We start from the raw sequence: 27,545 nt of genomic DNA on the forward strand, positions 1-27,545 counted from the left end.
TGTCACACTCCTACACATTTTCAACATATTGATTCTGATTTATTAAAGTGGTAATTTTGCAAGCTGTTATAGAAGACTAAATTTTATCCGAATTACTGTTCAGCATTGGGGAAATAGGGAAACAGAGTTTAATACATTTTGATATTATAGAAGACCCAGAGATTGTGTGCTGAAATAATTTTTCATTAATAATATTAAATTGTTATTTATTCTGTAGTTGAATGACAAATACGCTTGTTGACATTCTAGATACAAATATTTAATGTCATTCTGACTAGGCATGTGTGGTATGCTACATTTTATTTTAATTTTCTTTCTGTGGGCAAGTGTCACTCCTAGGAGAAAATCTTCCGTCTGATAAAAGTTGATATGAATTTCAAATGAGATTTTAGAAATTATTTTTGTGATACTGACTTAAAGCTCCTTCTTCCAGTATGACTGGTTTACTTAGATTGCAAGAGCACAAATACTGTACAAATCTTGTACACTAGAAATTACAGTATATTTTTGCCTTTGCTTTCATCTGCCCACTTCCAGGACACATTTTATGTGTGCTACCTCACTTTAACAAACGTAAATATTTAGAAAAAAGATAAAGTTCAAAATGAAAGAATTAGTAGGGAGCTGGAAATTGCAGATTTTTATCTGTACCATCTGGATACCCCTGGGTTTTGATGGGAAAATTGGCACCTTCCTTTGCTGAAGCAGCTCCATGGTCCCAGTGAGTCTGAGCCCTGTTTGTTCCCCTTGGAGCACCATGTGCTTTACACGTTGTTTTGCAACCACTACATCATGAAGGAAAAAAATATTCCCTAAGCGTGACTCGGCTCCCCTCCGCTAAGCTCTGTCTCATCCTGAGAAGGGTCCATCCTTCCTGTTTGAAATCCATTGCCCTACACACAAAATCAGACAGGAAGAAAAAAAAATATATTGTAATTATAGTATACTGGGATACTCACTAAAGTCTGAAGAGCCATATCAAGGAACAAGCAGGCAACACCCAAGTCTACTTCGGGAACTTTGCCATCTTCTCTTTCCGTAAGTTTGAAGAAAGTCTGAGATAAAGGATTTCCCAGAGACTGACAGCAGTGACAAGCAGCCAGACAAGATGTTTAGAAATAGAAATACAGGCATTCACTATGAAAACTGTAAGAAGTACTTTTTGGCATTATATTATTAGCCTCTTGTCTGACTCAGAGAAATAATGCAAAACCAGTCGCAGGAACAACAGCAAATGTGCTACACAGGTTGACTAAGGCTCATGATATTTCTGCTGATGTACAAGCATGTTTCTTCTCCCTCCACCCCCCTCAGCCCTCAGATTAGCCTGCAACTTACTCCTCATTTAATATAATTGCTTGTTGTTACCTCTGCTGTACTGAATACTCAGAAAGCGAGAAAGTGTCCTCCAAACACCATAAACACTAAAGCTTCAAGCAATGACTATTTGAACACAGCATAAAACCCCGCAGCCCATACTTCAGGTTGCAGAGCTGTTACTGCTGACCACAAGGAATGTAACAACACCATGGGGAAAGAAAATGCCTGCCTGGATTGGTTTCCACCAGGTGTCAACTTTTATGGGTCCTATTCCCATTTAGCTACTTTATAAAAAGTGCTCACCGTGTTAGAATCAGGTTCACAATCAAAAAGACGTCATAGTAGCAGATACTGTTCAAGTACTACTGATAAGAGATTTTACACGTGCATGTCAACTACAAAGGGCAGTGGATAGTAGAAGATTTTTTCCGCTCTCTGCATGGTACCAGGCATGTATATAGCCATACTTGCTTAAGTGCAACACTAAAAAACCTACATGGGGGGAAGAATGGTAATTGCAGGAACCTTGGAGAATTAAAAAAAAAAAAAAACCACCTCAAAAGACAGAGAGCAGGGGCAGTTCAGCTGTCTGCTGAAAGAACCAATAGTACATCAGCAAATGAGATTGCTAGGAAGAATTGCTATTCAGCTGCATCCAGGAGAAGGAAAGTTATGCTGCAACTAGGAGAGGGAGCACAGAACAGACCAAGCGCTGAAAAACACAAAATCCTTAGACTTCTTGGAATTACTTATTTTCACATACACTGTCTAGTTTTCAAATTTTTGTTCAGCATGTTGAATATTTGGGTGCAAGGCAGAGGATGGTAAAAGCAATAGGACTCTCCTCACTGTCATGGACTCAGAGCCGAGGCCGACTGTTTTTTCCTGTGAAGAAAGATATTATTGGCAAGGGCACATTAGGTTCTGTTCTACTCTCTGAAAACTCCTATTACTGTGTTCTGGAGAAAGAAAAACGAAAACAAAACAAAAACAAACAAACAAACAAAAAGACAGAAAACCCACCAAATCCTTTTGCGCTCAGACACCTCAAACGTCAGATCTAAGCCTGCTGGATATCTGGAGTTTGCCCTTTCAATTGCATTGGCTCTGACACCCAAGTAGGAGGGTGAGAAATAAATTCTTCCATTTCAATTTTTTTAGCGCAAAATATTGAGTAATTCCACTAAACTTCAGTTTAAAAAGAAAAAAAAAAATCAACAAACCCCCCCACACACATCTGCTTTCCGTAGAAAATCTCAGTGCTTCATTACGAAGCTTCTGGCAGAGAGCTGAAAACTTCTTGGGTTTTCAATGAAGCTTGGGATTGTCAAGTTTAATGGTGTTCTAGTCATGCTTGGGACAGAAGTTCAGGTACCATAACAGTGTGACTTCCTGGAAGAAAGTTAAGACATCCAGGCACTTTCTATCACTAGAATTAGAAAGCATTTTTAAGGACTCACCTTTTATATTTAAACATCTATGGTGGAAGCTTGGGGTGTACATCCCACTGCTGGCTCTAACCCTGAGTTGCCCACAAGGATTTCTGCATCTTTCCTTCAGATTGATGTACCCACAGCAGAGTGCCAAAGATGTTATGATAGCCTGGTTCCTAGTCAAATTTTATTTCTGACAGGTTAAAGGCAGAATAACTAAATCACTGTCACGTCTCAAAGATTTTTTTTTTTTCTGTTTCCCATGTATCTTTTGACAGGCAGTGAATTATTCTGTCTATCCTGCTCTCAGCCTAAGAGTATAAGTTGTATTAAAAAGTTACAGCCTGTCACAATCCTGAAAATAATTTGCTGGGTATCATTTTTCTCCTGTTGACTATGCAACGTGTTCATCTCTCATCGTTAAATAATGCAATACAAGTAATAAATATGTTCATTAACATTTAAAAAGTTGAATCCAAGGAGCCTTTCTATATGACTGGTTTGTTGTAAGCAATGTCAATTTATCACACATCCCAGCTGGAGAATAGCTTATCAGGTAGGGTTGGAAACTTGCTCCTTTATCAACACAAAGTGCTTCCAGGGCAGCAAACAAAAGCAATGGTGTAGGATGCAATGGAAAGAGCAAGAAGAATTTAGCCAAACTGATACAAAGTCAAGCTGGAATTGGCAATTGCACTAGATCTCAACAGCAATTCAAACTTAATGATGCAAAGTTTCACTTTACATCTTCCACAAAACACATTAAATGTGAACAAAGTCAGTGGCCACAGCATGATTAAGTAAAAAAATATAGTAAACAAAGTAATGCAGAGGTCAATCTTGAGAAACGGAATATATCTAAAACCCGAAACCCCACATGCAGCAATGTATTGTATCCAATTTTTAATTTTTTTTTTTTTTAATTTTTGAAAATTGGACAAAGGAAAACAAGTAGGTGTTATGCAGTTAATTAAGCCCTCTCGTGTAAATTCATTTAGCAGTATTGTGCATACTAAGACATCTTGTCTCAGAACACAGAGAACTGCATGCAAGTTTAAAATCATTAACTATTCTTAACAGATAACAACTCCCAAACCTGTGACATCCAAGTTTATTTAAACTGAAAGGGTGACAAATATGAAAGCTGAGCACTCCTACTCCTCTCAGCCTTTCCTTCATTGTAACACCAGCCAGAAGAGTCTTGGACTCTCCATAAAATATTTGGCAAACAAAGGCCCTGTTAATTGACAAGCTATTGCTTTTACTGCTTCCTACCACAACTTGTGGGAATCTTTTAGACCCAAATCAATTCTGCGCAGAAGTGTTCCCATGAGATGCCACACGCATTCCCATTTGAAGTCACTTACAAGAAATGCTACAGCCGCCTCACATAAAACCTTTGTCTTCACCAGGGACTTCTGAAACCACGTGCAACCCTTTCATCCCCTGCTGGCCAGCAAGATCCCTTTTTCTTTTTTTGTTTGCTTAATTTAACCAGGTTCTTTGTTTTCTGCTGTCTTACTGCTTTGTTACCGCTCCAAGATAGTTCATTGCCTTTGCAAGGAGTGAGTTATAGCAGAGATGTTTGCAGTCTTAATTACAGCCCAATGCCAATAAAAAATAGTGCACTCATCAGAGGCTGCCTGTTAACAGCTTTCCTCTATGTACTTAATTCTTCTTTGTTAATAAGGACAATCAATCTCAGCCTGTTAATTAGGAAAAGTTGAACAAGGCAGGAGACAGACACCTGACAGCATAAGCTCTGTTCTTTTGCTCTCAAGAATGACAGCAACCTACACTCAAGGTAAAAGCTTTAACTATGACCATTTAAAAGTGGTCAACCTGCATATTTTTTTTTATATGCTCTGTGCATTCTTTTCCTTTAAATTATAAGAAGTCCTAGACACTCTGTACTGCAAGAGGTTGTTCATGCAATACACAGTCACGGGGTGTTGTTAATCAGCATTTACTTAGGCTCTTCAGGCTTCTAGTATCACTTAATTCATTAATTATCCCCAAAACATCTTGGATCAATAAACTGGAAAAACAGTCTCTGTCTAAACAACAGTCTTATAAAGACAGAGCTCCTTCATCCAATTCCTCAGCATTTCCACCCTCCTTTTCTAGCAGGAAAAATTCCCCTCAGTAATCTGCCAAATCATGCTTTTATCTTTTTTTCACATGCTTCTTCCACACTTTCTTCTATTGGGGACAGAAATATGATAAGATATCCTATGATATAAAGCACCATGAGCACTCATCTTTCACTGGTGGCCATAAGTGGAAAAGAAGGAAGAAAAACTGGAGGTAGACCCCACTGACTGCACAGCCAGAGGAGCATGGACTGTGCTGAAGCATGGAAAGTAAATTCAAACCAAATCCCAAAGAGCAGGACAGACAAGCAAAAGGCTCTGAGGAAGGAAGAGATATGAGAAAGATGCTGCATATTCTGTGCCCATGATCCTTAGAGAGTCACCTAGATCTTCAGGAAGATGTTCAATGCCTTTGCTCCCCTGGAAATGTGCCCAAACTGGGCAGAGTCCCTCACTGCACATAAAGAGTCCTTCAGTCCTCACCAAAATTAAAAAAGTATGACAAAGAGTTTCTGCAGCCTGAGCTGGGAACACACCCAGACTAGGTGAGCTATGAAGCTCTGCAAGTGGGAGGGATGGAGGACAAAATTCAAATATCCACAGAGGGAGGAAATGAGATCTTGCCATAGAAAGATGCTTTCTAAAGTCCGAGATTTGAAGTGCTTATGAATATGAATAATTGACACTGAATAATTACACTAAATTATGCCCACTTGCACTGTAATTCCAGAGTTTACTTGTATTTCAGAAAAGCAGTAATTAAATTTATTTTTAACTTTACTCCATTACTTTTATTAAAATTATTTTCTACTTTTTCTCAGACACATTTTTTGAGAAAATTTTTGCATTTTTTGAGAGAAATCAAAAGAAAGATTAAAAATGGCTATGCATGTCAACGGGAGAAAAGAAAAAAACTCAGTTATTTTCTAATAGATTTTTTTTAAATATCCAAACTAATTTTTTTAACTTTGATATTTCCAAAATTAAAGGAATTTAATATTTCAGACATGGCACATGTAGTGTACAATCCCCATGGAAGTGGGTATACTTTTTGAAGTCTGAAGAAAAACAAATAAAAAATAAATAACAGGACACTCTGTGCCACATTATTTTTCTTGATGAAGTCCTTGGCCTTCCACACCTACCTGCACAGCCACACTTCTTCACCTACCTGGAAGACTGTGTTTTTATTAGGTTAGTCAGAAAACCAAACTTTCTAGCCTTGCGAAAAATCTGCAGACAAAATTACAGGGGGTTCCCAGAGAGACATGGTGAGCACTCTGCCACATCCCATTTCTGAATATTTACTACTCTCTATTTGTATCCACCCATAAGCCAACCACTTCTGTTTATGTCACTAACTTTGAGAGAGTGAACACTCCTCCTACCAAAAGACCAACTCTTTCCTTTTCCACCCCTGACTAGAACTCTGTCTCCATTTCTTAGCCCCTGAAGTGGAGGAAGATGGTGTCTGCTGGAGTTTGGAGCTGAATCAAAGCAGCTGGAGTACATGGAAATTTGGGAAGATCAGCATTTGGCACCGCACTGAGGATGGAAATTTGAATTCAGACATAGCTTCTGCTACCAGCCTTCACCGAGGATATATTTAATTGTGTGTTCCCCTGAGTTTCCCAGTAGACTGCAGTACCTCCCCCACAGTCCATTGGAGTGGGAGCGTATTTCAGCAGCTCCCAATATCTGTTAAAGTCAAGTCTTTAAAGCAGTATCAGGACGCTTTATCACCTAGCTGACTGCAGGGGTGTGATCCACCTCAGGTATCTCCAGTCATCTCAGAGGCCAGGGAGCCAAGCAGGCTCCCTCTGTAGTTACTGGAGGAAGATAGGCATCTGCACAGAGTAATCCATGCCACCTCTCTCTCTCTCTCCATTAACTGAAGAGAAGCCCAGATAAGCAGTTCAGACCAGACACATTACTTCTGAGTGGCTGGAGCTAGACAAGAAGAATTCCACCCTCAGTGTCCAAAACACTAACATATGTAGTTTCTCATTACTTATTACAGTTGCAATGCCTGTTACTCATTGATTTAAAACCAGATTTTCTTGGTGTGATATCCTTTTCTTTGTGCAAAACTTTCATTAAGCAGTTTTTGCACCCTAGCACTCAGGAACAAGAGTGACAAGACATTTCCTGCACAGACCCACAAATACACCTGCAGACCAGGAGCCATGTGCATCTTGAGCACACCCGAGCAGCAGTGTATAAGCCCCCGATGATCCAAAGGAGATGGAGCGGAGGCTGCTTTTAAATTCAGCTCTCCAAGGGTCCCAAATCCCTGTGCTCTGCTTCCAGCCATTTGGGTTTCACTTGCTTTGAATTGTTTCGCAAGAGCAGCTAAGAGGCCAGCTTTGCTTATAAGAAACGATGCTGCTTGGCGACCAAACATGCGTGACCACACTGCTGATGGTCACCCCAATGACATGCCTCCATGCAGGACAACCAGACAGAATGACCCTTTCCGCTGCCAGCAATGCCATAATCCAGCCTCCAACCACTCCCAGAGCGGGTCCATTCCCCTTCTCCCCACGGGGGTGTGGAGGAAAACAGGTCCTGGGCTGGGGCGTCTCCATAGTGCTGCGTGCTCTCAGCATGGTGGTACCTCGTACCGCCGCATGCCTCGCATGCCGAAACACACAGCGCCCAGGGTCTGGGTAACAGCAATGTGAGTCAAAAGGGGGTAGTTATGAGTTTGGATACTACCATTTAAAGATAAGCTTCTCCATGGTTACTGCTCTCATGAAAGGTCACTTTCCTGCCAAACCTCCTCTCTTCCCTCCCTGGCTTTCCCTCCTTCCCCCTCCACTATATGTTTTGGGTTTGTTTTTTTTTTTCCTAAACGTGCTACATCAAAAGAGAAAATGAAAACATTTAAGATAATCACAGTCTGAGTATTTTAATGCAGGCTGTAGGAAAGGAAACATGTAAGCCAAGTGCTCTCACTGTGCAAGCAGAAACAGACTCTTGACCTCGTAAAAGTAGTATCTGAGAAATAACACTTGATTAAAGCAGCCAGTCCTTCATTTAAGTAGGTGCTTATGGTAGGGAAAATATCCAAGGTTTCTCTAGAACAGGCTGCTGGCCTATCACGAAAAGCAGGAACAGGCCAGACAGATGAATTATTGTGAGACAGCTGGGTTTCAGCCGGGGTGCGAGGAGATCCCTATTATCCCGTCCACCTTTCTTACACAAATGCCTCTCCCCAGAGAAAGAGAGTCATTAAAAGCCAGCTCATTCGCTCCTGACAAGCAATATCCATCGAGTGAGAGGTGATACATTTACATTTTCAGCGAGAAATCTTAGTCACCCCAAGGAGTGGCTCGCTCAGAAGAGCAGTAATGGAATACAGGGACTTTCATGTCCGCCTCGCTGCCGCCAGCATGGCCTGGCTCAGTAGCAACCCAAAAGTTATTAGCTAATGGGTTGTTTTGGTGACTTACACAGAATGAGTTTGATGGGTTTGGTCTGGTTTTCAGCAGACAATAACTAGAACCACAAGCAGTGTCAAACAGAAACCATGCTAACAAGTTGAGCGTGCAACAGGTAATGGCTGGATGAATTGCCCATGTGCAGCCATGCTTTCCCCACCCCTCTGGGCTGAGGAGCACAGGGGAAGCCTCAGCCAGTCTGCTTCACTGAGACAGGCTTCCCCAGCTCCTAAATCCCAGTTCTGTCTCCACTCACAAGCAATGAGTTTAAAACAATGAAACATCGTAACAACTGTTTCACACTCTTTAGGGGTCCAGTAGTACATATTAGGCACCAACTTGAGCTGAAAATACCACAAACTTGAGCTACCAAAGAGCTTTCCAAAGACTGGGTCCCACAGTCCAGGCCGGCTGATGTGTGATGACTTCTGAGTGCATCATTTTGCAATGGTAAAATTCCTATTTTGTAATTCCTCATTTTAATACATAAAGTGAGTGTAAGACAACCTTACATCTCTCCAGAACAACAAACCACAGCCATCCCTCTACTTTGATCTTGTTTAATGCTGCCTGCAGTCCCAGCCTGAACAATCCCAAAAATACTGACAACCCATGGAGTCCAGAATAATCCACTGTTAGAGAAGTTTGCTCCGAAGTAAAATGCAGAATTCACCCTGAAGTGAGAGTAGCTTGAATCCTTAAACCACAACCCAAAAATATCTTGGCAATAATTTGTGCCACTTCTTCTGCCGCATGTCCATAAACAACTCACTAAATAGCTACAATCTGAGATCCTAGAAGAAATCTAATTTGTGGTTAGGAGCTGCCTTTCATCTGTTAAAGCCTGCACAAGTTATAGAACATCACACAATCACACACAAGCTTCTTGCCACCACATTGCATGACTAGACAGGTCTCTTTAAAAGACATCCACTAACTGCTTAGCTAAGAGATTTATTGGAGACCCCTCCCCAAAAGGGAATGGATGTAAAGCACTCAGCAACTGCTATCACAGCCATGAGGATGCCCTCATTATTTGCTTTGAATTTAAATTATGTAGAAATTAGCATGGAGCCAAATTCTGAAGGAAACAGGCAAGAGAGCAAAAACAGGCATTGCAGAGAGAAGGAAGGGAGGTCAGGTGTGTCTTACACATAGATGTCATTTAGTTTGCTGTCAGTAAGACTCAGAATTAGAGCTGAACTTTTTATAAAGATGCCATTAACATCCAAAAACCATCATACCATTTTTCTCAGAAGAGATCATTAAGCCTCTTGTTTGAGGCTTTAAATGTCTTGCTATCAGTAGCTGATGCATTTACTCCTCTAACATAGCTAAGACTCCTAACTGTCAAGGAAAGCCCGACAGGCCTGGCCCTATATTCCTATATTTCTTTATATTACTCTTCCCAAATATCTCCCACCTCCCATGCTCTTCTTGGCAAAGTTGCTTTTGACATTTAGGGAACAAAGGAAAGTTGATGAACGAGATATTGGCATACCAACAAGCAGGTGATAGGCAATATCTGTACAGTGCTTAGAAACAAGCAAAGTACAGGCTGAAAAGACTTAAGTATGTCTCCACAGATTTCTCAACCATGCAGACCTCCCTTTCCCTGAGGAACATGACTGAGGAAAGCCAGAGTGTGAAGCTACTGCTTTACAGCTGAAGCTGAATTGGAAAGGGGACCCACCAAGTACAGAAGGACCCTGGGACAGGAGGCATTCAGCAGAGCAGGAACCCAGGGCATACATATATCACTGAGACATGTGTGATAGTATATTTTCATTATTACAGGATTAAAACTTAAAGAAAACTCAAACAAAAGGACCTGAGCAGCCTAATTCTCCATAGGACAAGTAACAACTTAGTGTAAATTAATTTTGCAGATTACCAGGATTTTTTTCCCCACAACAATCCCACAACAGAACGAAGTTCTCTGCAGCAGCTTCCTTAAATATGTGTACGCCTATGTATACATATACATTATTTTTTACATTCTATCATTCTCTCCTCCCTTTAAAATTTTATTTTCACGAAAAAGGAGAGCTGTGCCTAGTACTGACAAATCTCTCAGCTTTCTCCTGAAATGTAAAGTTCCAACACCTTGCATTTTCTGCTGATAACCAGCCCATCAATTGGAACAAAAGCAGTGATTTGAACTTTGCATTTTACTGGTCTCACAGATCGCACCAATGAAGTCGAAGTTATCTGCCCCAACTCATACAGCATTATCTTTTAACTTAAAGGAAGTGAAAGAGAAGCCTGTGCTCATCACCCAAAGGATGCAATTATTACTTCCTCTCTATATTGTTTCCAGTCAAGGATAAAATCCAGGATATGACCTTTTCATTAAGCATCAAGACAAAATCCACCTGGGACAGCCTAAGAAGGCTACCCTCATCCTTTCACTCAGCAATTCAGAGCAAAGGCACCTGCCGCATACAGCTGAAGGGAATCCTTGTGCAAGATCTGTTTAAGGAAACATCTAATAAATGTTGATCAACAGATGAAACCCAAAAAGCTTTCTGTCTCCTCCTGCATGATCCCATCACAAAAAAAAAGCATCAAAATTTAACACATCAACCCTCTCCCAAATATCCTGCTCTATCTGTGTACAGTGTAAGCCTGACAAAAGGATTATAAACTCAGAATATGAGTGATATAATGTATTAGTGCAGTAAAATCTTCAATAGAAACCTGAGCTCCAAGAGAAGAATGCATAATAGTGTTGAACGCCTCATATTTTTTCCTTTGTTCTGGCAATAATAACGTGCCTTTTGAAGTTCATACAGGGAGATATAATGCCAAAAGGCAAATACTTACAATACAAGAACACTTGGTACATTTATTTCCTTCAGGCCTAAATTCTTCTCCTTCATTGTAGTGCCTCCCTTCAAATATACAACCTGGAAACAGCATTTGAATAAGTTTAGCTCAGGACAGCATACTCCCTTTTTGCTATAGTACACCCCACCACAGGACAATATGAAAATCAAATTGTACCATCCTACCTGAAACAAATCACTCAAGAACCCCAAAATACATTTTTTGGGGAAAGAAAGCATCCTTCCATGGCAGATAAATTTGCACCAGCGAAGTTAAGGCGAAGTCAAGTCATCCATTGAAAGTGGCTTTGAAACACTTTTCTAAGTTGTTTGCTTTTTACTACTCATACTTACTCCATCAGCTTATATTAGATGTTGGCAGAAGTTTTAACAAATTAGAATATAATAAACCCATTATATTGTAATTGGAGCAGTGCTTACCTACAAAACTTCTGTTAAAATCAAATCAGCCTATAAAACTATGTTAATTTGCCACTGTGCTTCACAAAGGTAAACCATTCCCACTCCCCTTCAAAAAGGGAGTCTCCTTTTTTTAGGATTACTCTTATCTTTCGCCCTCTAACAAAAGCCCAGTCATCAGACAGGCAAACCCAGATGACAAACTCTCTGAAAAATGATGAAAATACGTATGTGGATATTGCCTATGCATCCCCTAGTCTGCATGTCTTCTACTAGAAAATATTAAGCATGCTGTTCTTGTGCTGTTTAGTGCACTTCAGGTCGCTGAAGTGCACTAAACAGCACATTTTAAGAACTTGCACATTTGAAGAACTTGTAAAGTATAATGAAGAAGTTAGAGGCAGCCTCCCAGGTAATGATGGTTATTACTAGAAATACAGTTGCACTTGTAGAACAGCATCTTCTCATTAAATCTCACCTGGACACACAGGACAACATGTTCCCATGAGTCTGGAAGGATTTTTGCAGTGAACAACACACTGTACCTCCGACTCTACTATCACTCCTTCCTGAAAAAGAAGCAGACCAGACATGCTCATTGTTAGTGCTGTAGCTGCTTTAACAAGCAAAATTCCACAATTACTAGTGGTACAATTAAAGCATAGCACATGCTGTGGAGCACTGGATTTCAAAAGCTCTTTTCTTTCTGTACCTGCTGCCTGGTATTAGGATTCAGGTTAATTCACAGTCAAAAGATCCACTTGAGTCTCCTTGACTCCAGACCCAGGATTTGCCTTCAAATGCATCAGGTAAGAAACTGGGCACCTTCTTAGGAAAAGGAATCCTGTTTTATCAGGAATCCTTAACCTCAGTAATCTCCATGCAGTTCTGGTGAAAACAGGCCAGAGACAAGGCATTCTCGTCCCTCTCCCCTTGGAAGAAAAAAGGACTTAGAAAGCAGATAAAAGCATCTTGTTCTGTAGAGGGGTGACGCTTATCTTCGATGCTTTGCCTGATAAGTATTAGTAAATTAACATTTCCTGTACTTCTTGTTCGAGAAGTCAAGAGTCCTCCTGAACAAATCTAGGTGTGAGGATCTGTGCACAAAAGGCTGCTATGGTGGGATTTTATTCCACTTACAGCTTTGCATTTGGAGGCAAGGGAAACCTGTTTTTTAAATGTATGTGTCTAGAGTAAACAGAATAACCTGGGTTTGCATTTATACACTAAAACAGGCAATAAAGAATTGCTCATTTAATGTAGTTAGTAGTGATCAGACTACCTAAATTCAAGCTGTATCTTTCCATTAAGTGCAAGGATACAGAATAATTCTGCTCAAACATCATTCTTCTTAGTACTTTTGTCTTTAAAAACATGGGTGGGGTTTGTAGAGCAGAAGTTTCACAGAAAAAAGAAAAATCTTGAAGCATCTTTTTCTTATTTGTAGAAGCTCTTCATGTTCATGTCTCCTCTTTCAAAGCAGCTGTGATTCTTAGTAGCTGCTGTTATTAAAACTGGATCAAATTATCAGCAAACATTGCAGATCTGTTCACAGACAGAAATAAAACTATCTACATAATTACTTGTTTTGTGCGTAAAAGTCGGCAATCTTGTAAATGTTAAGGTTGCAGATAGGCAAGCTACCCAAAATACCACTGTGTCAACAGGACAGAAGCTCGGGAAAAGCTTTGATTGTGTGTTTCTATTAAAAAACATCCCAGGTAAAATCCATGGACACATACACATGAAAGTGTGCAATTACTAAAATAATAATTTGTATTTCACAAAAGGTTTAGCATGCTAAAAAAAAGCGGGGGGGATTGATGGATTTATTTCAAGGTCAAAACAGCAGGAAATGGCACAGCTGCATAACTCTCCTTCAGTAATGTTCGGGTATTGCGGTACTTAGGTCACATATAACCTGTCCTTTAGAGTGTTTGGTTATAGCTGGCCATATCTGAGTGGATTTAAATGACTTTAAATGCAAAGTCCATATTGTGCTTTGGGTATAAAATATTTCAGCTTACTTGGATTGGATAAAAAAAGGTCCAGAATTTCATGGGAAAAGCCTGCAACTCCATTAGCATGATGCTGATGATATCCTTACCTGGCACTGGTATGTAACACAGGGATTGCTAGGGAGATGCCATTTCATAGAGCTGTTGTACGTATTTCCTCCGAAACTGCAATCTAGGAGAGACAGAAGCGTCAGTCTGGCTGAATAGAGTGATCCTGTGGGAGGCTACTGCTGAGAATCACAAAGCACCGTCCTCAGTGTGCCCCATCCTGTACCCTGGGTTAACAGAAGAGGTAGAACTGAGAGTTGGGACTGATGAGAGGGATCATGCCTTGGGAGGGCTGACAGCAACACCTCTCAGATGTCTTCTCCTGGTCCATGACTGGTCAAGCTCTTTACAAACTACAGCCATGCAAGACCAACCAAAATCAGTGACAATTTACCTAAAAATGGAGGTTGGTGGCTATTTTGCTGTCCATTCAGGAGCTGCTCAGCCACCCGCGCATTGTAGTGGGGAGAGGTAGAAGAGAGGGTAAGAGAAGAGCTGGAAACACTCATCATCCAGCCTGGCTCTGCTATCCTCATCCATTAATCAAAACCCTCGGGAGAGCTCTTCAGCCAACACAGATCACAGATGCACTGACATCGGCAGAGCTACTCCTCCTTTACGCCTTTTCACCTTCATAACAGAAGGGCTTAACATCCACATAAACTAAAAGCCATGAGGCCCTTCTGTGTGGGTGGTGAATCTCTCAGTGGGGACATTTTGGAGTCCCACAGGGTTTGGCTTTATATGTCTGTGTGTGTATTATATGACAATGTTGTTAACAGCAAATAGGTTGGTTTGCCCATACACAGGAGCAGCATGCATTTTTTGTGCATAATGAAGCTTCATTGAGCTGTTTTGAAAAAAAAAAAATTAAAACATTAATTTTCATATTTCTGATTACTTGATCCTACTTGTGTTCCTTCCCACCCTTCCATTGTTTTCTGGTACTTTGCAAAAGAAAAAAAAAAAGGTTAACAAAGAAAATAATAAAATAGCTCATCAGAAAAGTAAACTTGAAAACGTATACTAATTGCAAATAAAATATTTGTTAGTTTATTAATGCAGAATTATTTCAATTAAAAATTAATGCTTTGGAGAGCTGAAAAGTTTCTGAAAAAAAAAAAAATCAGAAGTATCCCATTTTCTGCAGGAAAAGTGCCCTTTTTTCTATATACTGCTCTAAGGGGTTTTTCCCAGTCTATTTTATTCAAAATGAGCTTGATCAAAGAGCCCATGAAACCAACGGGAGACTTGCCAGAGACTTTGAAACACAGCATAGAGTCACCAAGCACAAAACTACAATCAATCAAACAATGGCCACGGCACCATTTTCTTTCTACACCCTATCTCAACAGCTATTCTAAGTCATTCTATGCTGTGTAGTGTACTTTGTCCCAAACTGCTTTGGGCTACGTTTTATGCCCTTCTGAAAATAAAGGTAAGTTATCAACCCTACACCAGTAAATCTTTGAGCTCACTGTATAAGAAAACTTGAGGATCACAGCTCTGAACTGTCAAGGAACTTAAAATACCCAGAAAAACATTTTGCATTCAACCTCAAATTTAGATGAAACCTGATATACAGAGATCATTTCCAAATGTATTAACTGCCTCCAGTTAAGATCTTAAACAACAGAAGACTTGTACTTCAGGATTTGCAGTACTCAGACATTTTTCCAGGCTCAGTACAGAGCAACATAGGAGAAATTTGCTGACGTTGTGGCCATTTCACTTAACTAAGCTGAAACAGGTATGTTTTCAAAAGAATTGATCAGTAGTCTGAGACCTGGCTGTTATAATTTAATCTTTGATAAATATTGAAAGGTAAAAAGTTTTCATCTGAATCTCACTTTTTTAAAGCAGCAAAGTCTCTATGAAGCTTTCTTGAATAATAAAAAAAAAGTTCAGAGTCTCAGTATATTAATAAAGTGCTGTGTGAGCTCTTTTGCATGCAAGGCTACATGTCAAAAGAGGAACATGAAGCCCTATACTCCTCTTAAGCATTTTGAAGTCGCATTCTGAAAAACACCTAGCTGACTTTGTGGCACAGTCTCACTTAGTGCCCACTGGAAATTCTGACAAATAGCAGAGCCTATTCAATGCATTTTGGTGGTCTCAGGTTGCAGAAACCCAGGCCATACTGGTCCCAGTTTGAGAAAGAGTTTACACATGTGCTTGACTCTCAAGATGGAACAAGCTGTGTTGTTAAATACCTTTGCATGTTTATTACTGGATGGGTCTGGTGTCTTCAACACCATGCAGAATCAAGGGGCAGGTTGGAAAGTACTACTGACTGCAAAATGCCTTGCATATTTGCTCACCAATTATGCGCTTTAATTTGAAGTGTTCTCTCTGTAAGAAAGCTAGTGACCCTGGGCTAATCTGTGTGTACAGATATGCATATTAAACTGAAATTTTCAGTTCAAGGATTAGTCTACTTGAGAAAGCAGGAAGGTGGTATATCTGTGCAGTCACACGGCTCTTGCTTGAAGTGCATATCCAAGCTATGCTGCAAAATCTTCTGCCTTGCTCTGCCAGCTGTTTTCCCCGTGGAAAGCAGCAAGGGGGAAGCCAAACTCCACCTGCCCACAAGCCACTTCTGTCACTGATTTGTGGTGCTGGCAGCACCAGGGCATGGTACACCAGAAGTAGCTCTGGCAGGGAGAGCTTGTAGGCAGCAAAAGCAAAATCTAGAAATGGAGACCAGGATGGAGAAGTCTGCAGAAGCACTGGAGATACTAAGACCACTCCCACGCTTTGGCACAGGCCAGCAGGTTGAATAAGGGAGTCAGAGCAGCATCATGAGAGCACCAGCGTGAGGCACAGTGGGAGCTGGATTTCAGCAGATGCTCCGTTGAAGAAAACACACAAACACCGTGGAGAGTCAGCCAGTAACACAGGCAGGCTTGGTGAGAGCTGCCTGAGGGTCAGGCAAACTGAAGACAGAGCAAGAAAGGAAATGTTTTACAATATCCAGGTAAGATTTTAACCTGTCCCTGACCAGAGATGTGCCCTGATACTCTGCCCTTTGTACTCCTCAGAGTTACACCCTCCACTCACTCTTCAAAAGGAAAAAGAAACAAAGCCCACATACCTCACTTTCAACATACATATCTCTCAGCTGACACTTGCAAACATACACACAGAATTTCCTAGCCTACCTATCCATAGAATGAAAGTTCATGAGCCTCAGCTAAATTCAGCTGAGTTGAAATCCACCTGTTTCCATGCATTAACTCAGTTGAGCCATTCTAGCTCATCCATGGTGAAAGGTTCATCATACTTGACTTGGAAAGTAGTGGTCACTGAATAGCTCATGACCAAAAGCCTCAGCAAAGTCCCTGATGCCAATTTCTACAACCAAGTATAGTGGAACATACTTCAAGTTCCTAACAGCCATTTTAATTCCCTTTGGAAATATTATTACATTAACTTGCTGTCTCCATCTGCCATGTAAAAGGGAGATCAGGAGAAAAGAATAAATCAAGAAAGATCAGAGCTTAGCACAATCACTGAAATGCCATCCTCACTTCTGCCTGAATACACACTTTAAACAAAACTTACTTCAAAAGAAAGGGCTACACAGAGCAGGTTTTCAAGAGGGGAACAAGAAAAGCCCGAGAATGTTCTAAGTAGTACATCAAAAGTAACAAATTTTACATTTATAGGTAAGTTAGATCCCGCGACATATACCACATAAGGAAAACCTTTAGGATTCAACATAGAGGAGGAAGTTCAATATCGGTAGCCTACATCAATTTTAATAGAGCTAAGGTGATGTGTATCAGTCAAGGAGTATGTCCTATTTTTTTTTTTTTAGTCTTTCCTGCTTCTTTCTTTAAGAATAGCTAGTGTTTTATTAATGTAAAATATTAACTTTTGGTTAGTTGTAGGTTTTGTTCCTACTACCTACTTCAACCCAAATAGTTCAGATAAGTCCTGGATAAATATGCAAGCTGAAAGTTTGAAAGTTGCTTATCTGAATCAAACCAAACCATTGTATACTTTGAAGCTGGTCAGTTGTTGTATATGCAATGGAAACTACTGATTACCTTCTAGTTCCCTCATAAAGGCAAAATGATCCTCTAGACTTCACACATTCCTGCACAAAAAATAAAATGACGATATAATAGTTAAGTCACTTCTAATTTACTAATGTAGCTTTTTTTTTTTTTTCCAATATTGTGCATGCCTTACTTGGGCACCTTAGTTTTAAACATAATAAACCAATCTTTGGCTGACTTTTTTTGAAAGAGATCAAATTAATTCCAAAACAAGCATCCTCTCCTCACATGGAATTGGACTGGAATAACAAAAGAAGCAAAGTATAGCGGATTTTGTCATTGGCATGTGGACAAGTTGACAATCAGGAAGCCATTTGTCTTTCCAAATGCAGTAACATTGTTAAATGACCTTTCCTTTTTTTCCTTCCCCAGACACTCCAGCACAGAGCAGTATCATGAAGATAGAGAAACTGACTGTATGGACAGTTCAGTAGTGCTAAAGCTCAGCCAGGGTCCTCAGGAGTTCATTAAAAACAAGCCTTTATTACTCAATTTGACATTGCCTAATAAGATTTCAGAAGAGACTTTTGCTTATTTTAGGCTAATGAGAATTTTATAGACAAGTCATTTCCTTATTCTCCCAAGAGAAAGTGATAAATTGGTGCACAATAGACTGGCTCCCCATCCCTCATTTCTTCAGCATCTTTCTTCTCTCATTAAGTCTTTTTCTTGCTTTCCCTCCACTTTCTATTTAAAAAAAAAAAAAGAAAAGAAGTAACCTCTCTATTGGCATGGAAAATAAACATTAGGAAAAAGAAAACAACCAGAAGACATGTTTTATTTAGTGTTTGACAAATTAATCCTCAGGGAGGTATCCAGGCATGCTAACACTAAATACCAGTTCTAGCCAAAAAAAAAAAAAAAAAGTCCCACCACACCATCAAACAAAAAAAAACCCAACAACTTGCACATTCTGCAGTATATCCCTGGCATGAAATCTGTTGACCAAAATAAGAGAATCATGAATCACACACATACACCTATTAGAAAATATATTTTCACCTCTTAATGATGGTAAAGCCATTGACAGCTACCAGAAAACTGAACTTCCTATTGGGTAGCTCTGGTCTTCATTTGTCAACACAGAAGCATGAAAATATAAACAAAATCTCCCAAGCTTATTGTCTAACTCTAAACAGTGACAATCTAACCCTTTCCTCTGTAACTGAGTGCAATCAAATATTTTTGCAGCTGAGACAACGCAATTAAAATGCCCAAGAGATGCAGGGCACAGGGGCCGCAAAAAGGGCATACGACAGAGCAAAGTGGCCATGAGGGTGAGCGGTGCAGGACTGTGTGGTTCACAGGCATGCGATGCAACACAGCTCACGATTGCTGAGCAAACAGTGGCAGAAATAAAGACATCAAGTCCTCCCTGTGCTTTGGTTTTGCCCACTGCACCCCACTAGAACTCGGTTTCACCTTCCCAAATGACTTGTGTTTCACCAACATACTTAGGGGGTCAAAGTCACTCTGCAGGATCCATAAGAACTTCATGATCCAAAATGCCACTTACTTAGAGCTGCTGTTGATTCCTGAGCTGATACTTGATGTGCTTGCCAAGCCTGGCAGCTGGAGAACTGTGACCTCTCATGGCTGTGAGGAGCATCATGAATAATGCTGCTTGGTGAAACAATTATTTGCCATTTATACCTGTTTGCCTCATGCCAGCAAAATAATTCACGATCAGTACAACTTACAGTTTCAAAGTCAAATGGTACCAGAAATTCTTATTCCAGTGTTAACTGTATTAAAATGTTTACTGTGTTGTTCCAGATAAACGCATAAATGTTGTGTAAAGCCTCCATTCTGATCTTAAATTTCCTTTCGCTGTGCTGCACTGGACACAATGCCCACACACAAGATACAAGAGCATCCATGTACGGCCACAGTGGTTTTGTGCCATTTTCTAACACAGAAGTCCTGAAAAGCTTCTCTCTGATTGTAAAAGGTGGGGTAACTGATGTTTGACAGCAAAAATATTTATGACAAGACAGTTCATAAAAGTTCCTGAAGTAAATGAAGAATTATAGTAATCAAGGTATAAAGAAAATCTGAAATTTGAAGTACTACTGAATCCTATCAATACACCAGATAGTCAAGGGATATGAAACGTATGTGCTACGACCTTTGTAGAAAGAGCTAACTCAAAAGAAGCGGTAGAGCGGTTCTTACCCATACCAGAAGTAACCAAAGCTGACACCATGATGATATGGATGATACTGTCCTTAATGGCTATATGTGACTGCTTCAAAATCCCATTCTCTACTGAAAGTACAAAGCTAGAAACCAAATGAACGTTGAGAAGAACCTGTATGTCTATCCTCAAGAAACTGAGGCGGAACACAGCACCAAGATGTTGAGAGGCCGTGAGAAGGCTGAAAGAAAAGTTAAACTTGTTTATATCCCCAAACAATCTCCTTCCATAACCAGTCTCTCTCAGATACCAACACTAGATTATTCAGATAAGAGTGGTAAAGATGTTAGTAGGAAAATATGTTTTTCTCTTCCCAGCCCACTACACCTCCATCCATGTACTGGGTTGCACTCTGGTCTCTGAAAACTTGCCTCAGGACATGCAAGGATGGGCTGCAAGTTATAGTGCCCCACCGGGGCCCCACACAAAGACCTCTCTTCCCTCTCTTTTACAGCAGGGCACCAAACTGGTATCAGATATCTCATGCTAGAGGTGTCCACAGGCAAACAAAGTGTCAAAGGTATGCATAGCTCCTGCAGAGTGTTAGTAGAGTAGCCAGAACACTGATAAACTCATAACCTCCCTCTAACTTCCTTTGCAAGCCAGCTCTAATAGTTGAAATTGGCTGCAATCCTCAACCATAACAGTTGATATCCTTTCCAAGAAATACACAATTAACTGGGATAGCTTTGGATATTCAGTATTCAGGGGAACTAGTGCTGCTGTTGCCTGAGCTGTGATTCCATTCTCAGGTAGACTTCAGATCAATGGAGCACAGCATGTGTGTTAACTTCTAAGATCATTAATTAATAATAATAATTTTAAAAAAACAGCCTACAGTAACTCTCAAAAGTTAACAAAGGCAGAAAGAGCAAACTCGCACACAGGAAGTGAAAGAAACTTCAGAACAACAAGTCGCATCTGTTTTAACAAATACCCACCAATTTTATGTTTGCGCATTCATGGAAGATTCAAATTCTTCGAATAAAATAGTAGAATATGCTACACAATTTTAGAAATGCAAACTTATGCAGCCCTAAGACAGTAATACCACTTCTTCAGAGAGCAAATAACTTACTAGAGGTGTAGAGAGCTCTATATCCAAGTGACAGGTCTCCATCCAACTAAGTAAGAAAATGCTGCCAATTCTGTTTCTATAATGTCAGTGATCTCACGTGTTTTCATTAAGCATATTAAATAAAATGAGAGATGAAAAGTGGCGTATTTATCCCATGCTAAAGTAATAAGGGGGATTAATTTTTTAATATTTTCAAAATGAAAAGTATGCTAGAGGTATATAGTATGTTTTATAAACTATAGTAAGTGTTTCTCAAAAGAATAATCTCACTGAAAGTTGTCACTATTATACTTAGTTGCTTGCATTCTCTTTGTGGCAAGGAGCCATAATCATGGGCCTACATTTCTCTGTTCCAGATTTTGCACAAACACACAGTAAAAGAGAGCCATGCCTCACCAACTTTACTGTCCGAGGTCCTATGAACCTGAAGTCAAGAACAGTGTTAAAGCACATTGTTAGTCTGGAGGATTAAAATCTTAAGTAAAGCCAAATCTCTTAATATCTTAAGGAGAACAGGTTGTTTCCACCACAATGAATTTTCTGGTTGCAAAAGCTATACTTGCTGCTGTTTCTTACTTTTTTGTTTATTAGGAAAAAGGAAGAAAGTGCTAGAAATTATCTAAATAGCATGCAAATACCCAAATGGAAGCAAGGGAATTATGCTCAGCACACAACCACTTGCCGGAAAAATTATCTGCCAACAATTCAGTTTCTCCTGGATGAAAAGCTCTACACACAGGAGTTCAGCTGGATGCACTGTTGCAGGAATATAGTATTTCTTCCTTTCAGACTACTGCCTTGCTCTCAGAGGTGCTGAGCCTACATACCCAGTCCTCATGCACTCCTCATAACAGAGTAAAATATCCTGGCAGCAATGTCACAAATGACTCATGAGTGGTGGTTTCCTTCCTACATGAGCCAATTCTTGAAATAAACCCTTTGGTCTTGATGTTATCCGCCTGATGCTGTACTTAAATGACAGCAACCATTCATTCATTTCTTCACAAGGCAGGAAGACGTGAAGCTGTCAAAGGGAGCTGGCAATAGCCCGTAAGGCCTGATTAAGCTTTTCTACACTTTGGGAATGAATCCAAGAAAAAAGCCATCAGGTTCTGATGTCTTTTCTTCGTAACATTTTGTTCAGGTTTAGATGAAATGCAATCAGTAAAAAAAAAGAAAAAAAAAAATATTTTTTAAATCCCTGTTTCCCTTTTCCTGCTTGCATTCCTGATGGGCCCTCTGGCAGCCTGACAAAATAGCAACTGAGAACAAGTGCTGCAGGGCCAAGTCCCGGCTGCAGCTGAGCTCCACGCAGGGAGTGCCGGGGAGCTCCCGGGACACCAAAGGGAGTAGCTGAGGTTCTCTGCAGCCAGGCTGCCATTTGCACGCTTGATTCCCCAAATACTCCCCACAGGACACTCATTTTGGGTTTTGCACAGAGCAGAGCAGGTGTTTCAGCAACGTTCAGTGTGGCAGGAGAACAAGAAGAACAATTCTTGCAAACCCCAGGGACAGATGTGGCTCCATCATCCCCTCCATGGTACCTGAACAACCTGGTGACAATCTGTGGCATTTGGACTGCTATAGTTATACAGGTGCATATTTAGCTTTACCTTGTAGAAAAAGCAGAAAAACTTATTCAGAAATTTCTCATTTACTTTGAAAATTAAGCCCTTAAAAAAAAAAAAATCTGAAATGTAAAGCTCTTCTTGCATCCTAAGCACATAGGAACTGGCATCTTGGATCAAACCAAATGCCCTTCTAGCCCAAACTTGGTTTTCCCTTTTGAGATCTACTGAGGGTCGAGCTGATCCTGCTACAGATGTGTCTTTTATGACACTGAGAAACACTTGTTAATAGGTAATTTTCAACTCAGAGCCCAGGATGATGTTTGTATAGTTAGGACTGTTTTGTCCTGTGCACTTATTTATTCTCATCCACATTAACTTCCTTTGCCATTTTATCACCAGTTGTTCAGTGTCCCAAGAACCTCCTGCAACTCCTAGCAGGCAGCCTTCCTCCTTTACTATACTAGAGAGGTCAGGTCTGCAGTAGCAAATTTTGTGTCACTCTCCACCCCTTTTCTAGATTATTTTTGAGAACTTTGACAAGTTGAGATCTTTGCAAGGATCTGCTGGTAACCTTTTTCCATAATGAAAAATAACCATTAATTGTCACCACCTATTAGTTATTCATTGATGAGAAGAGTTTCTCTACAAATTGCTTAGTTTCTTTAGAAGCTTTTGGTGAGGGATCTTGTTGGATGCCTGTAAGAAATCCTGGAAGACAACATCATTTGGATCCCTCTGCCCACATACTTATAATAAATTCTAATTACTAGTATTTTTATAAGACATAAGTCTTCTTCCTTATATTTCAATTATCCACGTGTCTCCTAATTCTATTTTTGACCAGTTTTTACTAATTTTCCTGTTAGGGATGTCAAGCATATCAAACTGCAGATGCCAGGCTCAAGCCTATTAATAATGTTCTATAGGAACTCACCCCCATTCAAGATAGACAGAACAGAGTCTGAATTAAAATTTTTGTCTAATGATATCCCATACACACTAATATCTGTATCCTTATCTTTGAAACATTAATCTTCTTTAATGTAGATTCATTTCATATGTATATGTGCACATATGCATATGTGTGTATATAAAATTTTCATGCAATTGACCAACCATGTATTCCTTTATCAGAATGGAGAAACAGCTTCCAACTTAATCAAACCAGTATTTAGCAATCTTGCTATAAAGCTGACACAAAACACAATCTGACAAAAGAAATAACTTACACTTATGTAAAACTTGTAATTACAAATTCTTACTGTTTTAGTAATGCTTTAATTTCTCTTTTTTTCCCCTGTTCATTTGCTTTTCTATTAAGTGTCAGGCTTTTAGACAAATCCTAGATTTGGGGTTTGCCAAACCTATTGCAAAGTCGCATTACAGAAGCAAATCATGAGCACAGCAGCTAACACACCTCTGAAACCATCCAGGAAAAACACATATCCATCATATGTCTCTTCCTTCTGAATTTCAGTGTAATCTGTTTTCCTGCATTTGTATTTCCTCTGGGAAGGCAATAAACGCTTGCATTTCCCAAAAATGTATCCTACACTATGTGCCTCTGAGAGCTACTCTATCACCACTTGGGAATTGAACAACAAGGAAAAAATAAAGCTGTCTAAATCTGGCATTCTCCATCTCATTGACTGTGTCAGCAGTCCCTCACAACAATAGGTGTTTTAGGGCATATTACTTCCTGCAGCAATTTAAAGAAAGATTAGTTTTCAACTTCGTCTACTTGCACATTATTCATATGGATAAGTATGGTAGTTACATGCTATACATGCTTACACAAGTAATTTATTAATTTTTTTAGATCTGATAATTAGGTCATTCTAAAGAGCCTGGAAGATACACTGTCAGTCAACAAACAAATGTACGATGTTCAGATTGTTGCTCATTTTGGCTTTAATAAAAATGTCCATAATATTATTATTTCAATAGGAAACAGTAAAATGAATATCATTTAACTGGTTTGTTTCTATTATGAGGAGAAATAAAAATAGACAAATTGATTTTGACTTAAAATATTTCTGACAGATAAAGTTAGAACAGGAAATATCTCTCAAAAGACTGACAACGTAACAATGAAGTACAACAAAAACGTATTTCTAAAGGATTGTCATTGTGCAAGGACTAATAATTACAGGATGAATATGTGAATTTATACGTTTCCATCAGCTTTGGAAACATATTGATTTTAATTGTGGTTACTGCCCTTTTCAAGCCTTTGGTGACAGGCAAGTCCCAGATGAGAAGCTCCCAACTTGTCCTATCTCTGACAATCTGACAGTGGATGTGAACTGATGACATTTTTAGAAGAGGGGAAACAAGAGGAAAGGAACCGCACCTTTGCAACGCTCACAGCATGCTCCTCTCTGCTTAATTACGAGAGCACAGTCCTTGGAGAGCATCGGACACTTCTCTCTCTTGCATGTCACTTCCTTATTCTGGAAGAAAAAAAAAAAAAAGGAAAAAAAAAAAGACAAAAGCTATTGCTTAGCTCCTTTAAAACTCAGAATATAAAAAGTGAGGATAGCAATTTGCCCTCTCACTCAGGAGAGGTCCTTGTGATTCAAACACCTTTCTCTCCTTGAAGGAACGCAGTAGAAGACAGTCTGTAAATTATCCAGGAATTCAAGTAAATGGTGTTTAACCTCCACTTAGACAGCAATTCATAACCATTACCTGTCATAGTACAGAAAACGTGCTCCACTGCCGAAATCCACTTTACTTAAATGAACAACTAGCTACATGATGCTCTTGTTAAAACATCCTCAGAGTCTTGAGGTGCTGCCCCATGAACTGCACAGCTCAGGAATTATTTCTCACGGTGACAAAAGGACAGATGGCTGAGGAAGAGGTGGCACCCTCAGAGAGAACAAAACTCTGCCACTGCTGAAAGTAATTTTTAGCTGGCTGTACTACCTAGCTACCCAGATGGTCTTCAAAAGAGCCTGCATTATACTATACTAGAAAAGAAACTACTGTAATTCATCTTTCTCCCCAAAATGCTGAAAATCGATGAAACAACTGAATCACAGGCAGAATCGCTGTATATTATAGTATCATCTTTCTATGGCAAAAAGCCAGCTCCCAAAGAGCATGTTGACCACATTAAGGAATGTCAATAAGGATGTGCAAAAGCAGACCAAGGAAATATTCCATTTATAGCCCGGCTTGCCTCTGTGGTGTCAACCCTTCTGGTTATCCCTGCCTTTAAATGAGGGCAGAAAACAAATGCTTCGGGGGTTTCTTTCAGTAAAATTTTGCTACTTGAAATTCCTGACTGAAAGTAGCCCTCTGAAGCGACCTCCACCTATAATTAGTAGCTCAGTTCATTAAGTGACACAGGTGGCCATTTACTACAGGCAAGCACCCATCTCACCCAACCTTATGACTTAATTAGAGACCAAAAAAAAATCAAAGGGCTAGAAAAATGTAAATCATAAAACTAAAGGAAAGAAACTGCTTTCCTGCCTTTCTCTTTCGGTCCCGGTGGCCTTATTCAAGGTGCCTGTGAAGGATAACATGTAGCTTTTATTACACTCCAGCTCTTTGTCTGAAATAGGAGGTTTATTTTCTTAAAAGTCACTGCCTGATCTGATGGGAGCTATAAAGGCGCTTCAATCTTATCAGTGTAAATGAGGAATCTCTCTCACCAAGCCAGTGTGAAATCAGCAAATGAGAATCAGGCCCTAAAGCGCAGCTGCAGCAGCACAAACAACTACTGTAAAAAGCCAGGTCACTGCTACGTGCTGGCTGCTCTGCATCACTCCCCCATTTCAGACCAAACATAAATGCAATTTAACTGGCAAGTTAAGCTGAATTTATTATGGCAGGTCTGTAGCTCTGGACTGGTATGAAGTAGCCACGGCACAGCAGTGCAACTGGCCCAACAAGTAATTTTTAGAGCACAGGGTGAAATCCTCATTGTCTTTATGTGAACATAGTGCCCCCTGACTTTGCCTCCTTAAAGCCTGTTGAAGTGCAACTGAATCAAGTTCACCAAATCAACTACAAACAGTCTGTATTTTAAAGGGTTCTGCTAAGATCTAATTATCTCTAATGAAGTTTGCTCAAGAAAAGATTTAATAAGCCTAGCAGCCCTGTTATCTTTATCTGTGCAAAAATCTTCTGCATGGTGAAAGCAGGTTTGAAGAAAGGGCAAAATCCAGTTTAGAGTGTGCTACTTCGGAGAACATGATTTTCTCAGCTGCAACATGCATCATGGACCTCATGGTGCCCTTCTGGGTCATCCCAAATGGATTGGACCCATGTCAAGGTGTCCAGCAGCCAGCTACACATCAGACTCCCTCTTCAAAGGAAGAAATTATTATTGGAGATGGCAGCAACAAGAAGTAAAAACGTGGCTCTGATTTCTTTTTGTTCCCTGATTCCCACGGGACTCCTGGGGTAAATGTCTCATGTAGCCCAGCTTCCCAGGCAACTTCTTGCCCTCTCCCCTGGCTGCCTCCCTCAGGTACATCCTGACGTGGTTCCTCCTTGTTGGCAATACAAAAAGTCCCTAAAAATCCTCAGGATGCACCTGACACACATATTTCAAACAGGAACTACTTGCTGGGTACTGTTCCTAACTAAAAACCTCCTGTTTGTCCCACCTCACTTAAATCAGAAATCTTCTCTGCCAATGACAAGTTTGGTACCATTGAGCCAACCCACAGGGAAGCCTAACTTGGATTTCACTCTCCTTCCCTCATCACCAGCACTGCTGGTGGCTCAACCCTGAATTCAGGACTTCTATTACAGATGAGGATGGAACTGGAATAAGAAAGCAAAACCGAGCGGGGCTGTATAGCCTAGTGGCTGGGAGCTTTCCTGAAAGGGAGGATTTTGGACTTCACGTCCTGTTGTCAAGGGCTATTTTAAATTAAGAGCTGTTCCACATAAAGCACTTTAGTGGCCCACAGTGCAGCAACAGGAACTGAATCATCCTCCCTCCTTGGAGGGCATCTTAAGCAGCAGGCTACAGATTCGTATTTCCTTTATCCCAGTAGACCTTGAATGA

At 40.1% G+C, this 27,545-nt stretch overlaps 1 protein-coding gene across 5 annotated transcripts in view; it reads right to left on the reverse strand.

Moving 5' to 3' along the window:
* The window catches only part of BMPER (BMP binding endothelial regulator), a 156,121-nt gene that overhangs the window by 104,538 nt on the left and 24,038 nt on the right, over window positions 1–27,545 (reverse strand). For 4 of the 5 annotated variants that reach the window (XM_071804833.1, XM_071804832.1, XM_065832611.2 and 1 more), the window contains 4 exons: window positions 24,867–24,966; window positions 13,645–13,727; window positions 12,016–12,106; window positions 11,116–11,198 (listed from right to left, as the gene is read on the reverse strand). In XM_071804833.1, coding sequence (XP_071660934.1) covers window positions 11,116–11,198; window positions 12,016–12,106; window positions 13,645–13,727; window positions 24,867–24,966 — 357 coding nt within the window. The remainder of the gene's footprint in view (window positions 1–11,115; window positions 11,199–12,015; window positions 12,107–13,644; window positions 13,728–24,866; window positions 24,967–27,545) is intronic. The other variant, XM_071804834.1, reaches the window with a different exon arrangement.

Source organism: Patagioenas fasciata, chromosome 2 (assembly GCF_037038585.1).
Source record: "Patagioenas fasciata isolate bPatFas1 chromosome 2, bPatFas1.hap1, whole genome shotgun sequence".
Classification (NCBI taxonomy): Eukaryota; Metazoa; Chordata; class Aves; order Columbiformes; family Columbidae; genus Patagioenas; species Patagioenas fasciata.